At 46.2% G+C, this 27,515-nt stretch overlaps 3 protein-coding genes across 3 annotated transcripts; 2 read left to right on the plus strand and 1 right to left on the minus strand.

Annotated features, from left to right (window-relative positions):
• Window positions 1-2,838: 2,838 nt before the first annotated feature.
• On the plus strand, window positions 2,839-7,720 carry seta (SET nuclear proto-oncogene a). Its single transcript, XM_084468680.1, has 8 exons — window positions 2,839-3,068; window positions 4,063-4,120; window positions 4,206-4,348; window positions 4,545-4,648; window positions 4,733-4,846; window positions 5,109-5,279; window positions 5,517-5,648; window positions 6,992-7,720. Exons 1-8 carry the CDS (start codon window positions 2,996-2,998, stop codon window positions 7,013-7,015), a joined length of 819 nt encoding a protein of 272 aa, XP_084324806.1. The 5' UTR covers window positions 2,839-2,995; the 3' UTR covers window positions 7,016-7,720.
• Window positions 7,721-7,770: 50 nt separating this feature from the next.
• On the minus strand, window positions 7,771-8,976 carry LOC311343735 (protein cereblon). The gene is made up of 2 exons (XM_084468681.1): window positions 7,996-8,976; window positions 7,771-7,927 (listed from the first exon to the last, which is right to left on the minus strand). The coding sequence occupies exons 1-2, from the start codon at window positions 8,420-8,422 to the stop codon at window positions 7,776-7,778; spliced, it is 579 nt and encodes a 192-aa protein (XP_084324807.1). The 5' UTR covers window positions 8,423-8,976; the 3' UTR covers window positions 7,771-7,775.
• Window positions 8,977-9,070: 94 nt separating this feature from the next.
• eeig1a (estrogen-induced osteoclastogenesis regulator 1a) lies at window positions 9,071-27,390 on the plus strand. The gene is made up of 12 exons (XM_084468679.1): window positions 9,071-9,211; window positions 9,323-9,596; window positions 14,985-15,105; window positions 16,147-16,176; window positions 17,608-17,724; window positions 17,978-18,024; window positions 18,702-18,835; window positions 19,288-19,392; window positions 20,274-20,463; window positions 22,656-22,777; window positions 23,203-23,272; window positions 23,459-27,390. The coding sequence occupies exons 2-12, from the start codon at window positions 9,454-9,456 to the stop codon at window positions 23,502-23,504; spliced, it is 1,125 nt and encodes a 374-aa protein (XP_084324805.1). The 5' UTR covers window positions 9,071-9,211; window positions 9,323-9,453; the 3' UTR covers window positions 23,505-27,390.
• The last annotated feature ends 125 nt before the right edge of the window (window positions 27,391-27,515 follow it).

Here is a 27,515-nt window from a genome sequence, read left to right on the forward strand (position 1 = left end):
AACAGGACCAGTGGATTATAACAGGACCAGTGGATTAGACCAGTGGGTTAGAACAGGACCAGTGGGATATAACAGGACCAGTGGGTTAGACCAGTGGGTTAGAACAGGACCAGTGGGTTAGACCAGTGGGTTAGAACAGGTCCAGTGGATTATAACAGGACCAGTGGATTAGACCAGTGGGTTATAACAGGACCAGTGGGTTAGAACAGGACCAGTGGGTTAGAACAGAACCAGTGGGTTAGAACAGGTCCAGTGGGTTAGAACAGGACCAGTCAGCTACAACCACAAGTCAGCTAGATCCAGGACTAGTCTACTAGATCCTGGGCCAGGACTAGTCCACTAGATCCAGGACTAGTCCACTAGATCCGGGGCCGGGACTAGTCCACTAGATCCAGGACTAGTCCACTAGTCCACTAGTCCCTGGAGGAATCAGGACCAGAGGGACCTGGCTCAGTGATCACCACAAAGACCTCATTAATGAGTGGAATTGGTGCTGTGGGGATGGTGTAAGAGAATTCACAACAAAGACAAACAGGACTGAGTCAAAACAATTATGTCTGTTCTAGCGTGTTGTGGTGACTGCGACTGGATGCCTGGACTCTCCTTATGGTCAACCGGCCAGAACCCCATCACTAATTTAAAATGTTTTGCCTGTATATATGTATGTTTGTATGTCAATTGTGCACTCCTGATCATCCCTGGAGGGAGGGATCTTCCACTCTGCGTTCCTTCTCAAGATGTCTTCCTTGCTAGTTAAGGGAGTTTTTTCTTGCCCTCTGAGGGGCTAGGGTCAGGGGGGTGTCATACATAGATGGCCTGTTAAGTCCTTTGAGTCTGTACCTGTGATTAAGGGCTATACAAATACAACTTAATTGAATTGAATGGAAAGGACCCAAACCATGGAGAAGCAGACCAAAGGAAACCCCACTATAGGGCAGCAAACCAAAGCCACTCCCTCACAGGTGAACCACAGGAGCTACCTCTCAGCCCCGCCCTCTGGCTCCCTGCACCAGAGGGGTTAACAGGAGAGCCAACACACAGCCGCTAGTGGGATACTATATTCGCTTATAGCACATATAGCTGTGTGAGGGTACTGAATGTATTCTAATACGGACACATCTCCGAATGAATAGAGGTCTGAATGTACTTTAGGCTACTGATACAACTCTGAATGCATGCTGATATAACTGAATATATATATATATATACATATATATGTAACTCTGAATCCATTATCTGTGTATCTAATTCTGTATTATTATCAAGTTGTATATATTTGGTATCTATACTGTACAAATACCACTGACTGATGTTACACCCTCACCACCTCAACCCCACACAACATGAGTTCTGAAGAAGACAAGACGGATGTGATAGATATATAGGCCTGCATATCTATGACACATATATCTATCATATGTATTGATATGTTTGTATTCATATATTATATCATATAATGTTAGTGTAAACATATAACGTATAATATATAATATAATATTGTTGTAATAAATTGGAATAGTGTTGACCAACCTGCGGCTCTGACTGAAGGACAACTAACTCGTCATGCTGCCCGGAAGGAGCCGTCTTCACCCGCTTAGAAACCGCACAAGTCCGGGTCTGCTGTCCCGCGGTCTGCTGTCCCGCTACGGTCTGCTGTCCCGCTAGCTGTCCCGCTATGGTCTGCTTTCCCGCGGTCTGCTGTCCCGCTATGGTCTGCTGTCCCGTTATGTGGATGCGGTCCCGGGATGTTGTGGAACACGCGCAAGCGGAGTGCTCTCTACATCTTGGGCACGGGATCAGTGATGTGTTGCCTGGTTTGTTTGTGTGTCATATACTGCAGCCCGCTCCGCATCCTCCTCTCTCCTCTGTAACAGAATACCCCCCCCAACCCACCTTCATCCTCCTCCTCCTCCCACCCCTCTCCATCCTCCTCCTCCTCCTCCTCCGCGGGACGGTAGAGGTGCTCTTGGATACGGGACCTGCTCAGTCTCCCCGGGCAGCTCTTCTCTTGGCTCGGTATTGGCCTGAGCGGAACCACATGTTTCGGGGGGTGGGGGGGGAGGGGTATAATGTAAACACCTTTACTATCGACGACGACGATGATGATGATGATGATAATGATTGACCTACAACACAGCCCCCAACCCCCAGTTTGTTATCCAACACGGGGTTGCCCAATTGGCCCATTATTGGACAGCAGCGGTTTGTCCCATAACTCGGGGGGCCGGGGGTGGAGGTGAGGGGCACGGGTGGAAACCGTTATAAATGATGGATTGTCATGTGTAGGACACCTTGAGGCCATTCCTCCAGTCCAGAGGTCCAGGAACACTTCCATCCACACACTTTCCTTGATTAGCTGCCTAACCTTGGAAATTGTCGGAAGGGGAAACCACATTGTCTCAAGGGTTTTTTTTTTGGAGGGAACGGTTTATTGTGTGTATAAAATGGCTTAATACAATTCTTTAAAAAACATATTCCGTTATCGGCGGTCTTTACAAATAACGAATACCATAATTAAATAGACACATCTCGTCATTAGTCTTTGTGCTCATTTGGACGGACTGACATTCAGCATCTTTTCTAAGTGCGCAAGTGCGGCTCCGCGCCGCTCACGGCCCGCCGGCCTGCACTAAATGCATTCAATGTGTGACTCCAAACAAATATATATTTTTATTCTTGGATATCCATAATATCCATGGTGTTTTATTCCATGCCTAATTTCATTTTGGGCGGGGAGTCGTGTGCTACTCGTCCAGTTTGGAGCGGAGAAGGAGACCTATTTTGAGAGGCGGAGCCCCCTGCCCCCTCGCCGAGGCGCGTCGTACTGAGACGCGCCTTGACTTCCGTGCAGCTCCGCGGCTACATTGTGTGGACAGCAGCAGCACGTTGTTCAGACTCCTCCACTGACCCAAACCTCTCCTGCTGCAGGAGAACCAGCCTTCGCTCCTCACCGCATATTCCCTTCAGGCGCCGGTTACTCTCAGCTCGCGAAACCATGTCTGCTTCGGCGGCCAAAGTGAGTAAAAAGGAGCTGAATTCAAACCACGACGGAGCGGACGAAACCTCCGGTAAGCAAGGCCTCCCGTTCACCGCCATTTTCACTCTTCGTTAGCAGGCATAGCGTCGTTAGCACGGATAGCTTCAACACAAAAGCCTATACTTGGTTATAAATGTGTGTTAGGGTGGAGTAGGTCAACGTGTCTCTCTGCACGGCTCTGGGACGCAGTAGTTGGGGAGAAGATTATAGGTGTTTATCTCCTAGCCGTTAGCATGCTGCTTCGTCCACACCGGTGTCTGCGAGGCCACGGTGTAGCTAGGTAGCATGATAGCATGGTGGCTGTTTAACATGGAAGAGGGTTAGCATGGGCGCTAGCTGTTGTAGCATCAACAGCATGGCCAGTTCGAGCAGCCCAATGTCTTGTCTAGGATGCTTTAAGATGCTTACTGGACGTCAGAGGATTTGAGATAGATACCAGGTCCTGTGTTCTTCAATGATCTGTGTCCACACACACCAACACACGCTGTAAAGGACTAAAGTTTGTTGTGTTATTTGTTAAATTACCATTAGCAGTGTTGTGGCGTTGTCTAACGCTAGCTGATTCATGTTGCTCATCCCGCCACCAGTAAACCGAAGTCAATTATGATATACTATTTAATATACGTACAACTCCTTAGACTATGAACAATCATGTCCGTGTTATTGAAACTAATCTATATTAATCGAACTGCTTTTCTTCTTGTTCATGCCTGCCGTCAATAAACAAAAGCCTATTTACCTTTCAGTCAGCTTCTGTTATTTAACTTTTCTATACTTATCACCATGTTCGGCTATACTTTACAATTTATCATCGCTATGACTGTTGGGTAGAGGTGGGTATATGGAGTGTTGGTTACGAGGTCTATTACTTAAGTTCAGGAGCTAACATGTAAGCCCCTGAATTTGAAACTACTCGATAGTGATGCAGACCTTCATTAGCTGGCTTGGACTGCGTCTAACTATTTAATGTCCAGGACTATTGTGAGATGACTAATGTTTTTCCAAATATATTTTCTTTTTCACAGAAAAAGAGCAACAGGAAGCTATTGAACACATCGACGAAGTTCAAAACGAAATTGACAGGTAAGGCATTGTGTCAATGTGTTTTTAACTGGACTACGAAACACGACCCGATTCATAACAACATGCTTTTCCATGCTTCCATCAGGTTGAATGAGCAGGCAAGTGAGGAGATCCTCAAAGTAGAACAGAAATACAATAAACTTCGCCAGCCCTTCTTCCAGAAGAGGTCAGAACTGATCGCCAAAATCCCCAACTTCTGGGTCACCACGTTCGTCAACCATCCGCAAGGTGAGAGGGGTTCTGTGTTTGCTTCTTATCCACGCCAATGCTGGGTCTGAGGGTGGAGAAGTTATGCTTGGTGGGAATAGGACTACCGATGTGACTGTCGTTGTACAATAATGATTCTTCAATTTCTACTCTACTAATGGCTGGGTGGAGGAGTAATGCAGGCTGAATAGATGTTCGTGACTGTTTGTGTCTCCAGTCTCTGCTCTACTCGGGGAGGAAGATGAAGAGGCGCTTCACTACCTGAGCCGGGTGGAGGTGACAGAGTTCGAAGACATCAAGTCGGGCTACAGAATAGATTTTGTAAGTTCAGTCATCCGTCTCGCTATTCCTCATACCCGCTACCTGCTTCCCTAACTAACCTAAGACCACGTCTCTGTGTTGCAGTATTTTGATGAAAACCCGTACTTCGAAAACAAAGTTCTTTCCAAAGAGTTCCACCTCAATGAGAGTGGAGACCCCTCTTCAAAGTCGACTGAGATCAAATGGAAATCAGGAAAGGTGTGTGAGATTTTATATCCAACCAAATTTTAGTCATGGGGACATGGAGATATGCTAAAATAAGCATCCGTAGATCCTTACTCTCTGGCTTCCAACTCTCAATCTTGTCGTAAGTCGTTGATGGGCTTTGTTTCAATATGTCTTTGTGTTACGTATCAGAATGTTTGTCGAGGACCCGACCAACCACTCCTTCCAGACAATGTGTATTTGAGCGTGTTGTAGTAGTTGTGTGTTGTGTATTTGAGTTTGTCTGTGTGTCCAGGACCTGACCAAGCGCTCCAGCCAGACTCAGAACAAGGCCGGAAGGAAGCGACAACACGAGGAGCCAGAAAGTTTCTTCACCTGGTTCACCGACCATGCTGACGCTGGGGCCGATGAGCTGGGAGAGGTCATCAAGGATGACATCTGGCCCAATCCCCTGCAGTACTACCTGGTAATGGGTCTCACCTGGTTCCTATACATGCCTAGTAAACTACACATATCTGGACCAACCCCCTGCAGTACAACCTGGTAATGGGTCTCACCTGGTTCCTACACACACGCCTAGTAAACTACACGTATCTGGCCCAACCCCATGCAGTACTACCTAGCCCAATACTACACCTGGCTCTGGGAGAATGAGTGAGTGACGAGGCCTGACAGTGGATGTGAATGTTGTTCTTATCTGCAGGTCCCAGACATGGATGACGAGGAGGGTGAAGGAGAAGACGATGATGAGGATGAAGAGGGGCTGGAAGACATTGATGAAGAAGGAGACGAAGATGGAGAGGAGGATGAGGAAGATGATGGTGAAGACGGAGAGGTACGACCGCTCAAGGCTATTGGCAATCTGGTGATGCGACATATGGGTCACGATTCAATGTCATTATTTCTTTTTTGCAATTTTCTTTTGGTAAAAATTATTTTGCAAAAGGGTATTGTAAAAACTCATCTAGCAGTTGTTTGTACAACTTAAAACGGTAACATTATCAGTCTTTGAACCATAAAGAATTCAGTGCTTTTTATAAATGACTGGCAAATGGCTTGAAAGGGACTATGGTTATGATTTTTACGTGCACAAATTGCCTTCAACTGCCAATATAAAGGGTTGTATTTAAACAAGTCTTTCCTCACTCCATTCAGTACAACAGCCTGTGGGCTGATTTTATGTTCTATTTGAACAAGGCCGGTTTTTGCCTGAAAGTGGAAAGGTCTTACCGTGGATAATGTCTGGTCTTATAACTTTTCATTGAGTTAATCTATTATTGGAACCAAAATCTGATGACTTGTGGTCTCAACCCAAGGAGCATGGTGCATTTCACTTACAAAGCCAAAATCTGGCCACCTGATTTAAATGCTGCGGGGCCATTCATCTCCAGTTCAGCCATAATAATGAAATGCTAATAACTAACATCTGCAGTGTCTTCTTCTGTTGACTGACTGGGGGATGTAGAATTGCGTCATCACAACCAAGTTCTGTCAAACAAGCCAGACATGTTATACTGCCACAAACCATGTGTAAACTATTAAAAACAATGCAACATGTGGTGTGAATAGATGATGATAATAATAATAATAATGGGGAAAATATTGTAATATTTTCTCTTTTCGACCCACCCCTTAATGGCCGCTCACATGGATGTTTAATGACAACTGGGTGAAGTGTAAAAAATGGCTGCAAAACAATTTTAACCTTGTGTTTTTCGCCAGTCGTGTTTGTCGGGATAGGTAGTAGTTGAATCTATTCTGTAATGTGTTTCAGAATTGATCAATACCCCTTATTGTATTAAATAAATGAGACCAGTCTATTATACATGTATATTATACAGTAGTATTGCTACCTTCTACTCCCAATAGCCGAAACTTGGAATGAAGTAATTTCATCTTTTGGGATCAATCATGTCCTATAATTATCGAGATTGTGGACAAAACAACCAACATGCTAAGTGATCTTGGGCAGAATCTGAAGTTATATTTACAAATAAGGCTTTGGGTGGGTTGAATAATTAAATGTCAACTTGAGAAGTGGGCAGTTTCTTAAGGTTATAGAGCTGTCTTTTTTTGGTGAGGTCCCTATGGTGAAAAAGCATTGTGGCATAGTGTTGCAGATGTTGTTCTACCAGGCTGTCTTTTGTGTTATTCTGAAATCTGAACGCTTGGTTACAGGACGACGATGGAGAGGACGACTAAAGCTACCAGACCCTCAACCTTCTCTTCCTCGTTGGCTTTATCCACCATGATCGGGAGCAAAGTATTTAGTTTTTTCTGATTTCCATGTGCTTCTGTCCATTCTGAAGCAACCACCTGTTTGGTGCCATGTTACGTTCTTTAACTCCCAGGCCAATGGCACTTTGCCCTGAATTGTGAAAACCATCCCTTAAAAAAATAAATATCATCTCAAAATAATAAAATGTACAAAAAATATCTTTAGGGTGCCACCGTGAGTGGAAAGAGATAAATGACTTGGAGGCTGACCACCTGGTGTAGTTACCTAGCACTAGAAGAACTCCTCAACTCCTTAGTTCCCTATTATTTCTGTATGACCTGTTGTCCCTTGTGAGATCCTGCTCATTCCTGCTTGTAATGTTTTTGGGTTGGGGGAGGGGGGTGGGATGTGATGGGCTTATCAGGGAAGGTGGATGTTTTGACACCATTTCTATGGGATTTTTTTTTTCATTGTATTGTTTTACAGATATCCATAAGATTTGAAATGACATTTTTAATAAAGAGAACAAAAAGAGAAAAAAACAAGCTTGTAAATTGTGGCCCCCGCTGCTTAAGAAATGACCACCGACTCATCCGCATTAAAATCACGTTTTCTTTTCCGCTGGGGGGAAAAACTGTTTTAAATTTGAGTTGTACAACTTGCTTTGTTACAATAAAACTTAATGTGTATACATGTGTGGGCCTCTAGTTGAACGGGTTAAGAACCGTAGTGCCCGCGTTGCTGTCAGCTGGAGAAGGACTTTGGGATCAGGAGACTCGGAGCAAAGTCTTCCTCCAAAAGGCTATCGGTGATCAGAGCTACAAATGTCCGCTCCGAGTGGTCAAACCTGCTGTCCGGGACGGTCAGGGGCCACTCGCTGGGCTGGAAGCCCCATCCTGCAGAGAACAGCAGGGTCGTTAAAGAGTTATCCGGGTCCGGATCACTGTGTGTGGCTCTGACTTACCCAGATGGGCTCCACACCGCGGGCAGAAGGCAACGGTCCAGGTGAACCCGGGGAACCAGGAGAAGCCCCTGTCTGCCGGCCACCGCTTTGCTACATCTGCTGTTCTAAATGTAATGACCTCGAATTGATGTCCGTGAGGGTTTTGTAGAAGTTGAATGTGAAGCTGTTTGTCTCCGAGCAGCGAGTCGTTGCGGTGAGAGAGCGCAACCGGACTAGGGACCGAGTTCATGGCCTCCGCGGTGGTGACCTCGTGTCCACAGTACCGACACAACAGCATTGTTCCGTTCGCTTCCACCGCACATGCGTCGCTACATGTCTGAGTGCACCACAACAATAGAACGGCCAACCACTTTACGGTGTGTTTCGGGGTGACTAGGTACATGGGCCATAACGGGCGCCTCATACTCGATGGACAGATGGACACCATTGCTGTGTTTAAAGAGATACACCTCGCATGCACGACCGGAAACGTATATGGTATCAATGCGCTCGATAATCCGATGCTGCAACGAGGATCCGGCTTTTTTTTTTTTTAATGATTCATTAAGGCGAAGATTTCAATATGTCAAATCATTTATCAAATGTGTGGTCTATATTAGCTAGGTTTTTTTGGTACAAAAAATGATTAAATGAATTATCTGACGAAGGGACCCGGAAACCTTACTTTTTTGGTTGAAAACATGATTTGCCAGTAGGACCGAATAATATATAAATTACTTTTTTTTCCTTTGTATAACGCATGGCCATACTCTCTTAACGCTCTCTCATCCTGGATAAATGTAAATTATAATTGGTGTTAATCAAATGTTGACTTTTATCATCAAATGCTGGCCGTATGTTACATGTTCAGATTTTGCATGCTTGTAACAAATAACCTTAAGTCAAATATTTTCGACTTTAAGCAGGTTATGTTCCTACAAATATGTATCAATAAATGTAGCAAGATATCCCGAGTGGCTGCGGCCACTGCGTCGTGTCCTCCTCTCGGCCACCAGGGGGCGTCGTGTCCTGCTCTCGGCCACTAGGGGGCGTCGTGTCCTCCTCTTGGCCACCAGGGAGCGTCGTGTCCTGCTCTCGGCCACCAGGGGGCGTCGTGTCCTCCTCTCGCCGGGGGAGTCCCTGACCGAGTCCCAAGTTCCCGTCAGCACTGAAAAGACAGTCTCGCCTCCGTCTGCCATGGTTCCCCCCCTCAATCCTCCACGATCCGCGTCTACAGGTACGACTGTAACATGAATCCACTAAGCCTTTCTCCTGTAGCTCTTTAAAACAATGCTTCCTTGTACCCAGTCTCACTTTGTAACTCCTCTACTTTGTACTCCGTGTGCAGAACCTCCCCGCTGAATCATCCGTGAACTGTTCGGATGAAGACATGAAGTGACAGCCGCGACGTTCCGTTTCCACTTTTTCTCCGTAGTTTTCGTAGTCCTAGCCTCCCATCTTTAATAATACAGGGCGGTGATGGCTTTTTTCGTCAAGAAGAAGAAATTCAAGTTCCAGACGCAGCTCACCCTGGAGGAGCTGACGGCGGTGCCCTTCGTGAATGGGGTTCTGTTCTGCAAACTGCGGCTGCTGGAGGGGGACTTTGTGGCAACTTCTTCGAGGTAAACATGATTTTAACTAGGCTATCCTTCACACCGCATTTCATCTCATACGACAGTAGAAGGTAATTTAATTGTTCCTTTATATGCTGCATGACTGAGATTACCCTCTTGTCGTTTGACTGTGATGTAATTTTAGATGATGAAATATAGTTTATTTAAGGTGTTTACTGGCGGGGGCGTCGCCGGTGTCTAAAGTATAGGCCTGTCTTTATAGCACTCAGTTTTCTTTATTTTGGTAATTTGATTGAGGTTGAATCTGGACGTGTATATGTTTTCCTCTAGAAAACCCTTAACGGTTCCATCCTAACTGAAATGAAGGTTCACCCAAACTAAAGAGCCTTAACCTCACCCTATAAATTCCTTATCCAAATCCCAGGCTGTCGGATCCAGTATGTGATGTAAGGCAAGTGGTGTTATTGTTATTGAGATGGGGGTCAGAGGTCACCTGGAGACGCTAGGGACACAGACAGACATACCATCACACACAGGACTGAAGTGACCCCCTCCAAACCAAGAGTTTTGGATGAGTCTTCCGGTACCATAGAGACAAAGATAAGGGTTGAAAAACAGACATAAAGGTAGAGAGAGGCAGGCAATTAGAGAGAAGAGGAACAGACAGATGGAGAGCGAAGAGACACAGACAGGTTGAGAAACGACAGACTGGTAGAAAGAGACAGACAATTACGATTTACTATTGAAGTCAGGCAGTGAGTGAAAAACAGTGAAAGGAATTCTCATTTGTCTATGTTGACCTCCCATAAACAAGGCTTTTATTGTGTGTATTTGTTTATATTATACAAATTCAACATTCAACAAATGTTCACCATCTCTCTGTATTTGTCTCTATCTTAAAAATGTCTTGTTTCTAAAAATGTAAACAAATGTGACACAAAAAAACTAAACTAAACTCACTGGTGATTGTACTCTAGTGATACCTTTCAGGCATATCGTGGTTATAAGTGTGCATGACATTTGAAATAATAATTCCATGGATGGTTGTGTCTGGGGAACCACTTGGTCTAACCCCACTTGGCTCTCTGGACTCAAATTAAATTATATCATAATAACGCTCTCTGGTCTGGATGTGAGAGATTCTCTCTGAACATTATGTAAGTGTGTGTGTGTGTGTGTGTGTGTGTGTGTGTGTGTGTGTAACAAGGCCTGTCTCAGAGGGGGAGGTGTGAGGGGAGATGACCAGGCCGTCATCACAGTCCTCCCCTTTGTCTAGAATCCAGAGCTCAACATGGAGGCGCCACTGGCTCTGCCTCTCTTCAGTCATACAGCAGCACAGAGCCAGTGTTCTGGCTTATCAGTACACAGCATTTTGAAGACACTGATAGGAGATTCCGCTAAGTATCTGACAGCATTACCCAGATCTACGTGGGTTGGATCCCATGGTACCTTATGTATCTAGGTAAACTAGATCTATGTTGACTAGCTCTGGGTTAAAGCCATTCTAAACAGCCCTGACAGGAAGAGGTTGATCTGATGATCGTTTGGAAAACTGCTGACCTCAAATTTCGGCCGGATTTTCCAAATCCCAGTTAAGAGTAAAAAAACAAAAATGACAGGACGGGAGAGAAAGTCCCAGAAGTAACAAGTGACATGAGTCCAAGTGAGCACTTCAATAGATGCTATTGTAAGATATGTTTCCGACGCTTCCCACTCCAGAAAGAAGTGGTCTATTCTAGAAAACATGATTGAAACATGACTTTGTTGGTGGTCGCCTGGTGTGTTGCTAGTGATCTGGTCATCGGAAGAGATCTAGACCCATGTTATGGTGACCCTGGTGTGTTTCTAGAACAGTGTCGCGAGAACAGTGATGTGTCACTTGAAACGCCAGCAGACATCACTGTGCAACGTGGAACTGCAGCTCTGGACTCGTCCAAGGTTACCATGTGTAACCTTGGATATCTGCAATGAGTTGGTTGAATATGGCTCTGATAAAAGCCTCTGGTATGGTAGATAAGTAGTATCTTTATAAGTTATAGTACAGTAAGTATCCCTCTTTAGGTCTATGGGGCTGGCAGTGGTAAAGCCGAGTGATTAAGCAGGTTGAGGTGTTGGGGTGGACAACATGTGACGATAGCATTTGGCTGGTGGTCACTGTGAGAGGTTGGGTTGGTTCAGAAGGGGGAGCGGGGGAAGGAGTAGGAGTGGTGGGAGAGGAGGCGTGTGTAATGAGGGAAAAGAGGAGAGATTCCAGTGAGGAAAGTTAAGGGTGACAGGGCTGTTCACCAGCTGTTTCCTGTTTTCACTCTCCCACCTCCTCCCCCTGGTGGGAGATACACGTGGAGAGGACGAGAAAGATCCAGGAGGAGGTGGGAGACCCGGGAGGAGGTGGGAGATGTGGGAGGAGGTGGGAGACATGGGAGGAGGTGGGAGACGTGGGAGGCGGTGGGAGACCCGGGAGGAGGTGGGAGACCCGGGAGGAGGTGGGAGACCCGGGAGGAGGTGGGAGACATGGGAGGGAGGATCATGTAGCTGCTCCTCTGCTGTTTGTCCAGCCTGTTAAAACCAACTTCCTGCTTCCAGCAACTCTCTGCCAATCAGACTCCTGAATGCCTTCAGGTTGGGCTGGTGTTGGGCTCGTTTCCTTGCGATGACAAATGCTTTTTACCAAGTGAGTCTTTATGACTGTTCTTGGACTCCAAACCATGCCCCTCTACATCCACCAAGCTGTGTGTCGTGGCAACAGGCCGGGGGATCCAAACAGAGGAAAACAATAGCAACAATGTCCGAGAGATCAGTGCTGTTCATACGCTCTTCTCCCCCCTCCCACCCTGTGCGCGTTCTTGGCAGAAGCTCGCCGGAGCTACGAGGCGTGCTCTGTTGCCATGGCATCTGAATAAAGCCATCTGGACAGAGGAATGTGAGGAGTGTGTGTGTGTGTGTGTGTGTGTGTGTGTGTGTGTGTGTGTGTGTGTGTGTGTGTGTGTGTGTGTGTGTGTGTGTGTGTGTGTGTGTGTGTGTGTGTGTGTGTGTGTGTGTGTGTGTGCGGCTCTGCAGCAGGTTTTGTACATGACAGGTACCTGTACACAGACTTGTAGGAAAGTTGTTCTGTGTTTCAGACGGCCGGTTACCGGGCCTGTCCTGGCTGTTACCAGGTGGTCGTTGAGTAACCTCCATCATGTGTTTCTGGTACAGTAGCCTGAGGGGTCTTATGCAACAGGCTTGTTGTTATCCGTCTCTGGGTTTACAGGGAGACGTCAACAGTTTAACTCCCACAGCCACACGCTCCATTCCAGTGGAGGCAGCACTCCGGTCTGCTGCACCCCACAGTTTAGCCATGTCCAGTCTGTTTACTGTGGAACTTGTCCACGTTGGTCCAGTTGAATACGGACCTAGAAGACCTATTGGTATTAATACATATCGCTAATAATATAATATGTTATGTTATTAATTTGTACAATGCACCACAAAGATGACATTGAATCTTATTCAATGTCTGATTGACAATTAAGTGACTAAAGCCTATTATACTCTCAGGTGAACCCTTACACATATGCACTGTATGCCGGACGTTCTCCGGATTATACCCGGCTGTATGTGTGAACCAAGTGTCAGAACCAGCCCCTCCGGGGTTCGTCCGGGTCACAGGCCACTAGTGTAGAGTCCGGAGAATTGGAAGCTGGAGAATTCACAACGTGCGAGTGGGTGTCTCGCTGACATCTTAGGCCCCGTCCACGTTTTCTTTTGATGCGTTTCAGGAATATCTCTGTAAAGACGGACACGTTTCAAAAATGCATCGAGCTGTAGAAACGCTGTAGTAATATTCAAGGCGACTGTGTGGCGATGGTTTTCCACAAAAAAAGTGGAGGGCATCAAACCTGCTCGCATCAAGCCCATGCGCGCTGTATATAAACATACAGTCGAGGAGGAGAAAGCAGTTGTTAAACCTTTTAGACTGAGCAGAAATACTTTTTAATGTACAGTTAGTAATTAAATTTACCAAGGGGCTGTATTTAAAGCTACAAAATAATACAAAAAAAAAAAAAAAAAAAAAAAACTCTTACGTCCCTAGCTGGTGGGACAAACGATGACGTCATCGTTTGTGTTTCAGGCATCCACATGAATCCTAACGCAAAACCACATAGTCTGTTTTTATCTGAATCCACCCTCGGAGGTGGTTTCAGAAAAGTGTGTTTTTGGCCCAAACGCACAAGACTCCCTGCAGCCTGATCTATACACAGAGCGTGAACGAAGTTTAGAATCTTTTATAATTTTGTATAATATTCACAATTTAAAAAAATGAATTGACGTGGTAGTTAAGGCGGCAGGCGTATGTTGCCTAGGCAGCTGCCTAAGCTGTAAGGTGACGTGGAAAACACCTCTCACATGCTGAGCTCCTAGCACATAACTTAAAATTAATTAAATACAATAGAGTAACATAAAGCAGACATAATAAAGTAGCATAAACCTGAGAATAATCATATAATTAAGAGTAAGAGATTCGATCAAATTAAGAAAAATAAACAAATGTGGTCATCAACCAAATGTTCAATTAATTTGGGAAGATTGGATATTTATATTGAATTTTTTTAATATTGCAATACTTTGTGCTCCTGTATAATTGTGCATGCAAAATATCGCGATACTGAACAGAATCAATTTTTTTCCCTCACCACTAAAGATCCGTTCCTAAAGTTTTCATATCGACGCATATAGTAAACATATATACGCAAATACAATCTCTACAATATTTGTGACTGGGCAATATTGGCCGATAAAATCTGCCAACTGATATATCGGTCGGGCTGTGGTATTGATATCCCGCAAAAAGAGTCCGGAGTGCAGAGTTGGAAGCCTAAGCTGCGACCTTCGATGTGTTGTAAAAACATCGATACACACATACTTTATGCGTTACGTCCTGCCTCCTACACACTCGACCCAGGCACTACCCCTCGCCTAAAGTATACAGAGTATCTCAGATAGGTGTGAACACGTCTGATTTGGTTTGTGGTGCATGTGTGAGAGGCCTATCAGACTGCTGTATTACTATATATATATAACTCATGAACTGCTGTATTCCCACTTTAACTTATGAACTGCTGTATTCCCACTATGACTTATGAACTGCTGTATTCCCACTATAACTCATGAACTAGCTTGCTTGCTAACAAGAGCTGGGTAAAACAATACCCAGCTCTTGTTAGCAAGCAAGCTAGAGGTCAAGCTGAGACAACTTTCCTTGTATTGACCACAAGTTTGATTCCCAGCTGGGATCCTTTGCTTGGTGCTGTTCATGCTCTTCTCCCACTTTTCTGCCTCTCTTCACTCTCATGTTTATAGAGGGGAACCTCAAAGACCAAGGAACCTCTAGTTGTGTGTTTTAAAGTTGTGTGTTAGAGGGGGAACAAGACCAAACGTGTGTGTCTCTGGTTCCAGAGTGGAGGTGCAGGAGAACTGTGTTCGATGGAGGAAGAGGTTCTCCTTCGTGTGTAAGATGAACGCCAACCCCCACACCGGCGTTCTGGACCCCTCCGTCTGCAGAGTGTCTGTTAGGAAGGTAGGACACTCACTCACTCACTCACTCACATATCAACACACACACTCACTCACTCACTCACATATCAACACACACACTCACTCACTCACTCACATATCAACACACATACTCACTCACTCACTCACTCACTCACACATATCAACACTTACTCACTCACTCACTCACTCACTCACACATAAATACATGCACGCACGCACACACACCCACACGCGTCCATGAACATCCCATGTAGGCCTATGGGTGTATAGGTGGTGTGTGTGTTCAGAGGGCTGGCTGTGGCCTTGCTGCGTGTGTCGGCTTGTCTCTGAGAGCCCAGCGCTGTCCTCACCCCGGCGCCTCCACATGCCTGCACACTGAGGCCTGTTCCTCAGCAACGCATGGAATTCACCTAATCAGGAGCGCTGCAGCGGCCTGATAGCCTGTGGGCGCTTTTGAGGAATAATCTTTAGCTGGAGAATACATCATGTTTGTTACATAACCCTGGACACAAAGGCTCTACCAGCACAGAGTTAACACAGGGAACCTAGGGGGTCTGTTGGTTATGGAACCTAGTGGTCTGTTGATTATGGAACCTAGGTGGTCTGTTGGTTATGGAACCTAGGTGGTCTGTTGGTTAAGGAGGGAGCCTAGGTGGTCTGTTGGTTAAGGAGGGAGTAAGAGTGGATTTAAGAGTGCAAATGTCAACAGAAAAGGAGGTCTGCTATGGGTTGAGCTGCAAATATGATGTCAGGGCTCTTTAGGGAATTAAACCTACAACCATAACTAGAGCTGTGCAGCTAGAGTGCCAGTGACAGTGGGCTGTGTAACAAGAGGTGTTTAACTAGAGCTGTCAACTGAGCTCTGTACCTAGAGCTCTTAACTCTAACAAGATCTCTTGCTCTAGAGCTCTGTTAGTAGATCTCTTCAACTAGAGCTCAGTAACTAGAGCTCTAGAGCGCTGTTAGTAGATCTCTTGAACCAGAGCTCAGTAACTAGAGCTCAGTAACTAGAGCTGTAATTGCTGTAACTCAGGGTTTTTTTTCTGTGTTTTTCCCTCTGCAGGAACTCAAGGGAGGGAAGGCGTATACGAAGGTGAGATTGTTTGTCTCTGACGGACACATTAGCTCACTGCTCTCCAAACATAGTGGATCACTCGGCAACGCATGCCTCACGCAAATACCTTTTAAACGCTAACAAACACTAGCATCCAAATATTAGCACGTCTCCGTGAACTTCTGGACAAACATCTACTCCTGAACACTCGTTCTGTCAACACTGAGGGATGGGCTAAACATCTCGTAGCTCGTAGCGGCCTCCTCGGTGCCATGTGGGGGGGAGGGAGCTAGGTACTGAGGCCGGGAGGGTTGTTGATCACTTCAGGTCGGCGATGGAAAGGAACCACTTCCTCCTTCCTGCTCTCTGCTTCTACACTTCCTTCAGCTAAATATAAACACAGCCTCCGTCTTCCTTCTGGGAAGAGGATGAGCTCTCCTGTGTTTAAACAGAGAGCAGGAGGAGGAGGTGGAGCAGGAGGTAGAGAAGGAGAGGCCAGGAGGAGGAGAGAGAGAGACCAGGAGGAGGAGAGAGAGACCAGGAGGAGAGGGAGAGGCCAGAAGGAGAGGGAGAAGCCAGAAGGAGGAGAGGGAGAGACCAGGAGGAGAGGGAGAGGCCAGAAGGAGGAGAGGGAGAGACCAGGAGGAGAGGGAGAGGCCAGAAGGAGAGGGAGAGGCCAGAAGGAGGAGAGGGAGAGACCAGGAGGAGAGGGAGAGGAGAGGGAGACCAGGAGGAGGAGGAGAGGGAGACCAGGAGGAGGAGGAGAGGGAGACCAGGAGGAGGAGAGGGGGAGACCAGGAGGAGAAAGAGAGACCAGGAGGAGGAGGAGGAGAGGAAGAAACCAGGAGGAGGAGAGGGAGAGACCAGGAGGAGGAGAGGGAGAGACCAGGAGGAGGAGGAGAGGGAGAGACCAGGAGGAGGAGGAGAGGGAGAGACCAGGAGGAGAGGGAAAGACCAGGAGGAGGAGGAGAGGGGGAGACCAGGAGGAGGAGAGGGAGAGACCAGGAGGAGGAGAGGGAGACCAGGAGGAAGAGAACGAGTGGATGACTAGGTTTCTCAGACTCCTCATTCCTCAGGAATATGCTCTGTGTGAAGCAGAAAGTACAGAGTAGGGAAATATAATCTGACCTTGGGCGAAAGCTCCCACTAAACACCCCATCACAACAATGTAAGCCCACAACATACCCTGGTGGGTTAAGGACAGTACGATAGGGCAGAGCAGGGAAACAACACGCTCTGGCTCTGAAGCTGAAACGATTTAAACCTTGACTGTGCTCCTCACATGACGTAATGCGCCAACCCATAGATTTGCAGATTTGCAGTAAAGTCAATGTTCTAAGCTGTGGGTGGTTTTATGTGTACTTTAAAAGTACCATGCTCGAGAACACAATTCCCAACCTAGCTAGTATATGGTTTCACCTTGACGCCTCCAAGTGAGCTCCCAAGCCCACTCCTCTCTCCCCACCACAGCTGGGCTTCACAGACCTCAACATGGCCGAGTTTGCGGGCTCAGGCTCTGCAGTGCGCTGCTGTCTCCTGGAGGGCTACGATACCAAGAACACCCGCCAGGACAACTCTATACTGAAGGTACTTCATTACCCACAAGCCCCTGGGCACCTCCATACAGGTGCTAAGGTACTTCATTACCCACAAGCCCCTTTTAAGGACAAGTTCATAAGTATAACATACATACCTAACATAACCTATACGTCTAATATAACGTTAGGATGTAAAGATTTTAAAAGAGTTATACAGTATGTCACATAACATTATGTATGTCTACAATATAATCTAAAGGTCCTACATACATATAAGTCTAAAGTGTGTGTGTGTTTGTCAGGTGATCATCGGAATGACACTGCTGTCTGGAGATCCGTGTTTTAAAACGTGAGTCTGCTCATGGTTTTCACATTTCTCCTTTTGTACCCCTATGTTGGTTCTGCTGGTCTTTTATGACCTCAACTCCTGTCCCTGAGAATAACAAGTGTAACAAAGAGCTAGTTCCTTATTTGACTTGTCTGGAAACTGCAGATAGTGACTGAGTAACTTCACCTGTCAGCATCTATTCTCTAGCCAACTCTAGCCAAAACTGTTGACTGGCATGGGAATAGCGAAGTGCAGGGCAATGCTAAACTAATCTGCTTAAATAGACATAGAGAGTTCAGAGATTATTAAAGGTGCCATGACACACCACCAGGTGTGGTGTGATTAGCCGTTACAAGCCTTTGGGACACGCACAGGTGTGCGTGTCCACCTAGATGTGTGATGGATAGATGAGCAACGTTTGCTACAGTCCACTGGGTAGGCTGATAGACTGATCTATCCAACACACATCTAGGTGGACACGCCCACTTTCTGTGGGCGTGTCGGCTAATCACACCACACCTGCTGGCATGTCATGTTACCTTTTAATAAAAATAAATATGCTGATGATGACTTATGAATGTAAACTAGATCATTAAAGCATTAGTTGCCAAGGTTAAAGCATTGAGTTAGCCAAGGTTGTATTAAAGGTTTGTAACTTAAGGTTCCCTGAAGTGACTGCTTGTGTTTTCTCCTGCTAGGCCTCCCAGCACGGCCAAGTCTATCTCGGTCCCGGGCCGCGAGCCCACCCTGCAGCTGGACTGTAAGGGGGGCGGCACGGGCACCACGGGGCCCCTGGCCCGGGGCTCCAAGCCCAGAGCCCCCATCAGCTCGGGTAGGTCCAGAGGACCAGTTAGTGTTATGATGACAGCTCAGTGAACAGGGTCTGTTACTATATGCTACACGTGAACCTCCTAAGATGGCGCAATTTGATTGGTTCGCTATCTTGGGATATTGGGCAATATCCCGAGATTGAGATCTTAAACTCGGGATATTGTGGAGAGCGCGTGACGGTCATCTCGTCACGCTAATAAAAACAAATAAATCTTGGCAAAAAGTGTTATCTTGTTTATTTTTGGAGTGTTCACGTGTAGTATATACTAAAACAATTATTCACCTCAGGCTCCGTTCACTTGGCCTTCGGTGAATAATTGTTGATTAGCCGGTCACTGGCTATGATTGTAGATGTTTGGTCTCACTACAACATTGTTTGTCGTGTTCTAGTTCAGTTAATATCATTAAGGTGTTGATCTTGAGGTGTGTGTGTGTGTGTGGTGTTGACTCCAGGCCTCATGGAGGAGTCTGAGCTGCCCCTCTCTCCCCTGGCCGAGGTCTTCCAGTCGGGTCACTCCCGCAACTCCAGCTACGCCAGCCAACAGAGCCGCATCTCAGGTGCTGCTCCGCCACAGGCACCTCCTTCTCACCATCACCTCCTCACACCCCCTCCTCCATCACCTCCTCCTCACCATCACCTCCTCCTCACCATCACCTCCATCACCTCCTCCTCACTCCTCCATCACCTCCTCCATCACCTCCTCCATCTCCTCCTCCATCACCCCCTCCATCACCTCCTCTGTCACCTCCTCCATCTCCTCCTCACACCCCCTCCTCCATCACCTCCTCCATCACCTCCTCCTCACCATCACCTCCATCACCTCCTCCTCACTCCCCCTCCTCCATCACCTCCTCCATCTCCTCCTCACACCCCCTCCTCCATCACCTCCTCCGTCTCCTCCTCCATCACCTCCTCCTCACCATCACCTCCTCCTCACCATCACCTCCTCACACCCCCTCCTCCATCACCTCCTCCATCTCCTCCATCACCTCCTCCATCTCCTCCTCACACCCCCTCCTCCATCACCTCCTCCATCTCCTCCTCCATCTCCTCCTCACACCCCCTCCTCCATCTCCTCCTCCGTCTCCTCCTCACACCACCTCTTCCATCATCTCCTCTTCACGGGCCCTCCTCCATCACCTCCTCCATCTCCTCTACCTCCTCCACACCATCTCCTCCTCCTCCCTCCCCGCCCTACTAGTAGTATGACCCAGTCTGTCCTCTCTCCTCCTAGCAGTGTGTGAAGAGGCTGGTAGCGTGTAGAAACGTGTCTTATCTCTGCTGATATGATCTCAATTCTACCATAACTGGTTCTTTGTTTAAGTTATGACTAAACTGTGTGTGTGTGTGTGTGTGTGTGTGTGTGTGTGTGTGTGTGTGTGTGTGTGTGTGTGTGTGTGTGTGTGTGTGTGTGTGTGTGTGTGTGTGTGTGTGGCAGGCTACAGTACTGAACACTCGTGCTCCTCCAGTGTGTCTGACCTGACCCACCGCAGGAACCTGTCCACTGGGAGCAGCACCTCAGGGGGGACCCTGGGCGGGCCCCTGGGGACCAGTGACCCCCCTCCTGCTGAGGGAGACCGGCCCCCCAGACCCCCCAGGCCCTGTCTGCCCCCAAGCAGACTCTCCAGGTAACCCTAGTTGACTTCACCTCGCCAACTCATCTCTGGTTATCTCCTAGTTAACTTTACCTCACCATACCTAGTTAACCTCACCATACCTAGTTAACCTCACCATACCTAGTTAACCTCACCATACCTAGTTAACCTCACCTCACCTAGTTAACCTCACCATACCTAGTTAACTTCACCTCATCTAGTTAACCTCACCATACCTAGTTAACCTCACCATACCTAGTTACCTTCACCTCATCTAGTTAACCTCACCATACCTAGTTAACCTCACCATACCTAGTTAACCTCACCATACCTAGTTAACTTCACTTCACCTAGTTAACCTCACCTCACCAAGTTAACCTCACCATACCTAGTTAACTTAACCTCACCTAGTTAACTTCACTTCGCCTAGTTAACCTCACCTCACCTAGTTAGCCTCACCATACCTAGTTAACCTCACCATACTCATCTCTGGTTATCTCCTAGTTAACTTTACCTCACCATACCTAGTTAACCTCACCATACCTAGTTAACTTCACCTCATCTAGTTAACCTCACCTCACCTAGTTAACCTCACCATAACTAGTTAACTTCACCTCACCTAGTTAACCTCACCATACCTAGTTATCCTCACCATACCTAGTTAACTTCACCTCATCTAGTTAACGTCACCATACCTAGTTAACCTCACCTCACCTAGTTAACCTCACCATACCTAGTTAACTTCACCTAGTTAACCTCACCATACCTAGTTAACTTCACCTCACCTAGTTAACCTCACCATACCTAGTTAACTTAACCTCACCTAGTTAACCTCACCATACCTAGTTAACCTCACCTCACCTAGTTAACCTCACCATACCTAGTTAACCTCACCTCATTTAGTTAACCTCACCTCACCTAGTTAACCTCACCATACCTAGTTAACTTCACCTCACCTAGTTAACCTCACCATACCTAGTTAACTTCACCTCACCTAGTTAACCTCACCATACCTAGTTAACTTCACCTCACCTAGTTAACCTCACCATACCTAGCTATCCTCACCATACCTAGTTAACTTCACCTCATCTAGTTAACCTCACCATACCTAGTTAACCTCACCTCACCTAGTTAACCTCACCTAGTTAACTTCACCTCACCTAGTTAACCTCACCATACCTAGTTAACTTCACCTCACCTAGTTAACCTCACCTCACCTAGTTAACCTCACCATACCTAGTTAACCTCATCATACCTAGTTAACTTAACCTCACCTAGTTAACTTCACTTCGCCTAGTTAACCTCACCTCACCTAGTTAACCTCACCATACCTAGTTAACTTAACCTCACCTAGTTAACTTCACTTCGCCTAGTTAACCTCACCTCACCTAATTAGCCTCACCATACCTAGTTAACCTCACCATACCTAGTTACTTCACTGTACCTAATTAACCTCACCATACCTAGTTAACCTCACCATACCTAGTTAACCTCACCATACCTAGTTACTTCACTATACCTAGTTAACCTCACCATACCTAGTTAACCTCACCTCACCTAGTTAACCTCACCATACCTAGTTCGCCTCACCATACCTAGTTAACCTCACCTAGTTAACCTCACCATACCTAGTTAGCCTCACCATACCTAGTTAACCTCACCATACCTAGTTACTTCACCATACCTAGTTAACCTCGCCATACCTAGTTAACCTCACCATACCTAGTTAACTTCACCCTACCTCATTATCTCTATGTACCTAGTCAACTTTATCTTACCGAGTCATCTCCTAGTTAACTTTAACTTACATAGACATCTCCTAGTTAACTTTACCTTACATAGACATATCCTAGTTAACTTTACCTTACCTAGTCATCTCCTAGTTAACTTTACCTTACCTAGTCATTCCCAGTCCTGTCCTCCAGAAGACAATAGAGTGCTGCTGTGTCTCCTCCAGCAGACTGTAACAGAGTGCTGTGTCTCCTCCAGCAGACTGTAACAGAGTGCTGTGTGTCCTCCAGCAGACTGTAACAGTGCTGTGTGTCCTCTCCTCCAGCAGACTGTAACAGAGTGCTGTGTCTCCTCCAGCAGACTGTAACAGAGTGCTGTGTCTCCTCCAGCAGACTGTAACAGAGTGCTGTGTCTCCTCCAGCAGACTGTAACAGTGTTGTGTCTCCTCTCCTCCAGCAGACTGTAACCAAGTGCTGGTGTTTCTTGTCCTCCAGGAGAAAGCAGGACTCTGTTGAGAGTCACCTGTCTTGGGTCAACGACACCCGTATGGACGCTGACGACATCGTGGACAAAATCGTCCAGAGCCACAACTTCGAGGACGTCAACAACACAGAGGGTGAGCAGACCTGTTGAAGTGGTAGCATCACGTCTCTTCACAACATTGTTTTTTTTTTGGCTGGTAAATGGAAGGTTGCTAGTTCGATCCCTGGCTCCTCCTAGCTGAGTGTCGAGGTGTACCTGAGCAAGACGCCCTCACCCTGACTGCTCCTGATGAGCTGGCTGTCGCCCTGCGTGTCTGTCACCGCCATCGGTGTGGGAATGTGTGCGTGAATGGGGGTTAGGCAATATTGTAAAGCGCTTTGAGTGGCCGCTGGTTAGGAAAGCGTTGCAGTCCATTTACCATGATGTGATGCACCCAAGACTGACATGCACGGAGTCAGTTGTGATAGCTTAGATAGATGTTAGGGTTGGGTTATGATGTGTTATATGTTATATGAAAGGATAGGTAAGGTAACCATTAAACCCCCGTTTCCTTTACAGACAGCAATTTGCGTCTGTTTGTCAACAAAGACGGAACCACAGCACTCAGTGGCGTACACCTCGGAAACAGGTTGGGACCACCTCTTGTTTCTCCTCCTCCCTCTCTTGCTCCACCTCCTCCACTCTCTCTTGCTCCACCTCTTCTTCCACCTTCTCCTCCTTCCTCTCTTCCTCAGCCTCTGCTCTTCTCCACATCCTCCTGCCTCTCCTCCCTTCTTAGTTCTGTTCAACATGAATAGATCCTCTCCTCCCTCAGGGTCTCAGCTGGAGGTTTCGAGCCGGTGGTGATTGAGAGCCACTAGACCACCAGACATCCAACCACTCCATACTGACCAGGAGAACGTGGCCCCATCCATCTCCCCCTGGTCTCGCTATCTGTTCCGAGGTGTTCCAGTTTGCACTTTATCTTGCCCAGATGTGTCGATGTCTGATGTCCCCCCCCCCATCCGCAGTCATCACGTACATCACGTATTTTCCAGCTTTAATCGGTTGAAATGTTGACGTTTCAACCAAAAAGTGTTTTATTAGGAGGCCACTAGCGAATTTTAACACAAACTTTAGATCTTGGATTCCAGGATGAATAGATCCGACAGGACCAAATGTTTGCACGGACCGTGGTTGTGCTTCGCTGAGGGGACGTAGGAGTGTTTGTGTGTTTGTTAAGAGTGTGTTGTTTATTAGTCTGCTCCTCATCTATGGGATCACACAATGTGTTCATAAGACACTCCCTGTTGATCAGGGAGGTGCGTGGAGAGGGGTAGAAGGCTCTAACCCCGCGGGACGTTTCTCTTGAATGATCCGGAAGCAGGTTTTAAGGTGGCGTGAAGACGTGCTTGTGATGGAGAAGAGAGAAGATGCCGTTGGGCTAAGTTAGTCAGGCTAGTGGTGTTCAGTTACGAGTCTCTAACTGAGCATGTCTAGCCCTAGGCCCTTGTGATGGCTACTGGGTACAGCTGGTAGGAGGGCCTGTGTGGGCTGACCTCGGCCCGGGTGCTTGGTCTGAGTGGTCTGTTGCTGTAGTGTTGGGTCTTGAAGGAGGAGCCCTATCATGGCTGCTGTCGCCCCCTGGTGGAGCGGTGAACCTTCTTCTGCAGAAGCTGTCCCCAGAAACAAGCCCCACTGAGAGTTTGCGACCTTGCTTCAAGGTAAACCCAGTAGATACCGGTCCACCTGCTGGAAGGCCAGACATTTTAACTAAACTAGTTCTGTTTTTTAGGCAGCATTATATTTAATTTCACATTTTTTGTCAGGGGGAGAAATGTTTCCAATGAAAATGACCTTACGGTCACTTGATGTAAGAAACATCCTTTTATTTTGAAACTATAGTTTGCTACAAAGAGACAATGTTTTCAATTGTTTGGTCAGTTCCGACATCCAAACTGTAACCAATCTGAAACTCTGTTGGTTTAGTGTGAATAATGTTGTTTATTGATGACTTCTGAAATCAGACATCTCTTCAATTCAATTCACTACTTTATGTCAACCTTATTCACGTTTTTATTTATCACAGGGTCGATAGGTTTGTTATATTCACATTGGGGAGAAACCACTAATAACATTGTTTGATATCAGCCCTTGATAACGTTTTAAAAATGTTTCGGTTTTATTGCTCTTGTCTGAAGAAGTCTAAGCGATGCACACACCTTGCACAGATATCAACTAGTTTCTAAAAGCTCTAACAAATGGTTTTATTCATAAGCTTGCACAACTGTTGGAACCAGTGTTTCTAAAAGATTTGTACCGTTATGAAAGACCACTCATTAAAACGTGTTTGTTTGTTTCCACAAATATATTCTAAATATTAAAGAGCCTATCTTACATGCGTCAGTGTTGATTGTGTCTCGTCTTTGTTGTGGATCCCGATCAACTGGGGTTCAGTGGCCTCTAGTGGTGAAGTGTGGAACCACGGCCTAAGCAATAGGGCATTATTAAATGTATATTATTCCAAGTAAAGTGTTTTTTTGTGTATAATAGTTTGTTATATTACACCGTGGATATTCTCTCCAAACACTAAACATGATTGATGGCTACCTGTATAAAGAAGGAAACGGACACTTTAGAGCCTGCCGGTGAGTGATGTCTGGTGGTCAGCTTTGTGTCTAGTCCTCAGCTGGAAGAGTTGTGCTACTCATCTCAAGAACGACCTTACCGAATCCTTGAATAAATGTAGAAATAAAGACAACCTAAATCACATGAAAACCCCCAATTTCGTTGGATACGTCTCCTCGCAAGTCCAACACATTATACACATTTTATACTAGTATTTGATACCTATGTATGCCTATTGTATACTATTTACATATTACATACTATTTCTACATATTTTATTAAATATATTCTTTTATATATATTTCATATTGGCCTGCTACATACAAAGGCCTAACACTGGTCTAATGAACAAACCCGAAGTGATGCCAGATGTGGCTGGTGTGAGAAAACAAGAGTATCCGATGACCAGAAATCAGAAATGACACCAGACAACGTTTACTTTGCAATCTACAACAATTCTCTGTTTATCTTTTGTACTGATGTTTTTCAAAAGTGGTATTGAATTGTACAAAGTATCAGCTGAAGTTGGATTTCTGACCATTTGGTCTGGATATGAACTCAGCCTCTAGTGGATATTGAGATCATCAAGGAGATAAAAACAGTGGCTGTCAGTCTGTTCCCTGGCAGGTGGAGGGTACAGGTGAAACACGCTTCACTTTACATGACTCCAGCGGCTTTGGGAGTAGAGTATAGGCCTGGAGGGCTGGCCTCAAGGGCTAACCTGGCAGCAGATGAAACATTAGCCATAGCCACACGCTTACTGTGCTAACATGAAACGCAAGCTCTATGCTAACATGAAACACAAGCTACATTTAGCAGCTGAATCATTATGAACCACCTGCTAACAATGCTAACAAAAACAATCAGTGTGCAATTAAAGCAGAGCATGAAGCCTCCGGCCCCTGGATTAGAGTTTTAAACAAAGTTCACATTTGAAGGTCAGGTGGGGAGACAGCATTATGGCTAGATTCAGATCAAATGCAGGACATATTGCACCTTTTCATGGATATCAGGGGTCAGTGTAAATCTGGTTCGTAGATCTGGTGTCAATGTAAATCTGGTTTGGAGATTTGGTCTTAGTGTGAATCTGGTTTTGAGATCTGATGTTAGGTTTAGGTTTGTTAGGTTTGGAGAGCTGGAGTCAGTGTAAATGTGAGGTGGAGATCTGTTTTCGGTGTACATCTTTTGGCTAATCTGGTGGAAGCGATAATCAGTTTTGGAGACCCGGTGTCTGTGTACATTTGGAAAACTGGAATCAGAGTAAATCTGGAGTCTAGCTCTGGTTTTGAGAACAGGAAACCAGGTCTGAGTCTAGATCTGGTGTGAGTCTAGATCTGGTTTGAGACCAAGTGTTGGTCTAGATCTGGTTTGAGACCAGGTGTTGGGTTCAATGTACTAGTGGAGATCCTTATACGGTCATGGTTGGTTGAAGACACCGCTGGGCCCTGAGCTACTGTGGGAACAGGTCAAGGTTGGGCACACGCAGGTATTCTTAGGTTATTCTACAGTTACCGCCAACATCCACCAACCTGCATACATTCATAAATCAGGAGGGAACAGCCTTCTCTTCTGTTTCTCAATTCAATAAATTATCTTTAGAAGACTCTCTACCTCCTGGTTAGGAGTCACTTAACCTCCTGGTTTAGACTCTTAACCGCCTGTTACAAGACTCAGTCTTCATTTCCTGGTTTAAACTCTTAACCTCCTGGTGAGAAGACTCTTTGGCCAATGAGCTGCCAGGAAGCTCATTTTAAAGCTAATAGTGATTGCCATAGCAGCACTGCATATTTTATATATATATATATATATATATATATATATATATAAATAATTCTATCCATCCAGCTATCTCTCTGAGATATACATCTGTATCAATATCGGTATATCTATATAGGTATATCTATACATCTATATATACACACACATCTTTAAATTACATCTCTTTTTAATTGAAGCAAAATGAAGGAAGTGCTTGCCATGGTAGATAAAAGATACGGGTTAGGGACCTTAAGAGACGTCTAGGAATCAGGAACCTTATCCACCCCCTAATCCCACCCGTTACCCCACGCCAGGATGCACAGGAACAGCTGCATCTACTGGTGGTGACCCCATGAACCTAATCCACCCCCTAACCCCACCCGTTACCCCCAACAACAGCTGCATCTACTGGTGGTGACCCCATGAACCTAATCCACCCCCTCACCCCACCCGGTACCCCCAACAACAGCTGCATCTACTGGTGGTGACCCCATGAACCTAATCCA

This window comes from Micromesistius poutassou (genome assembly GCF_964030765.1).
Source record: "Micromesistius poutassou genome assembly, chromosome: 5".
Lineage (NCBI taxonomy): Eukaryota > Metazoa > Chordata > Actinopteri > Gadiformes > Gadidae > Micromesistius > Micromesistius poutassou.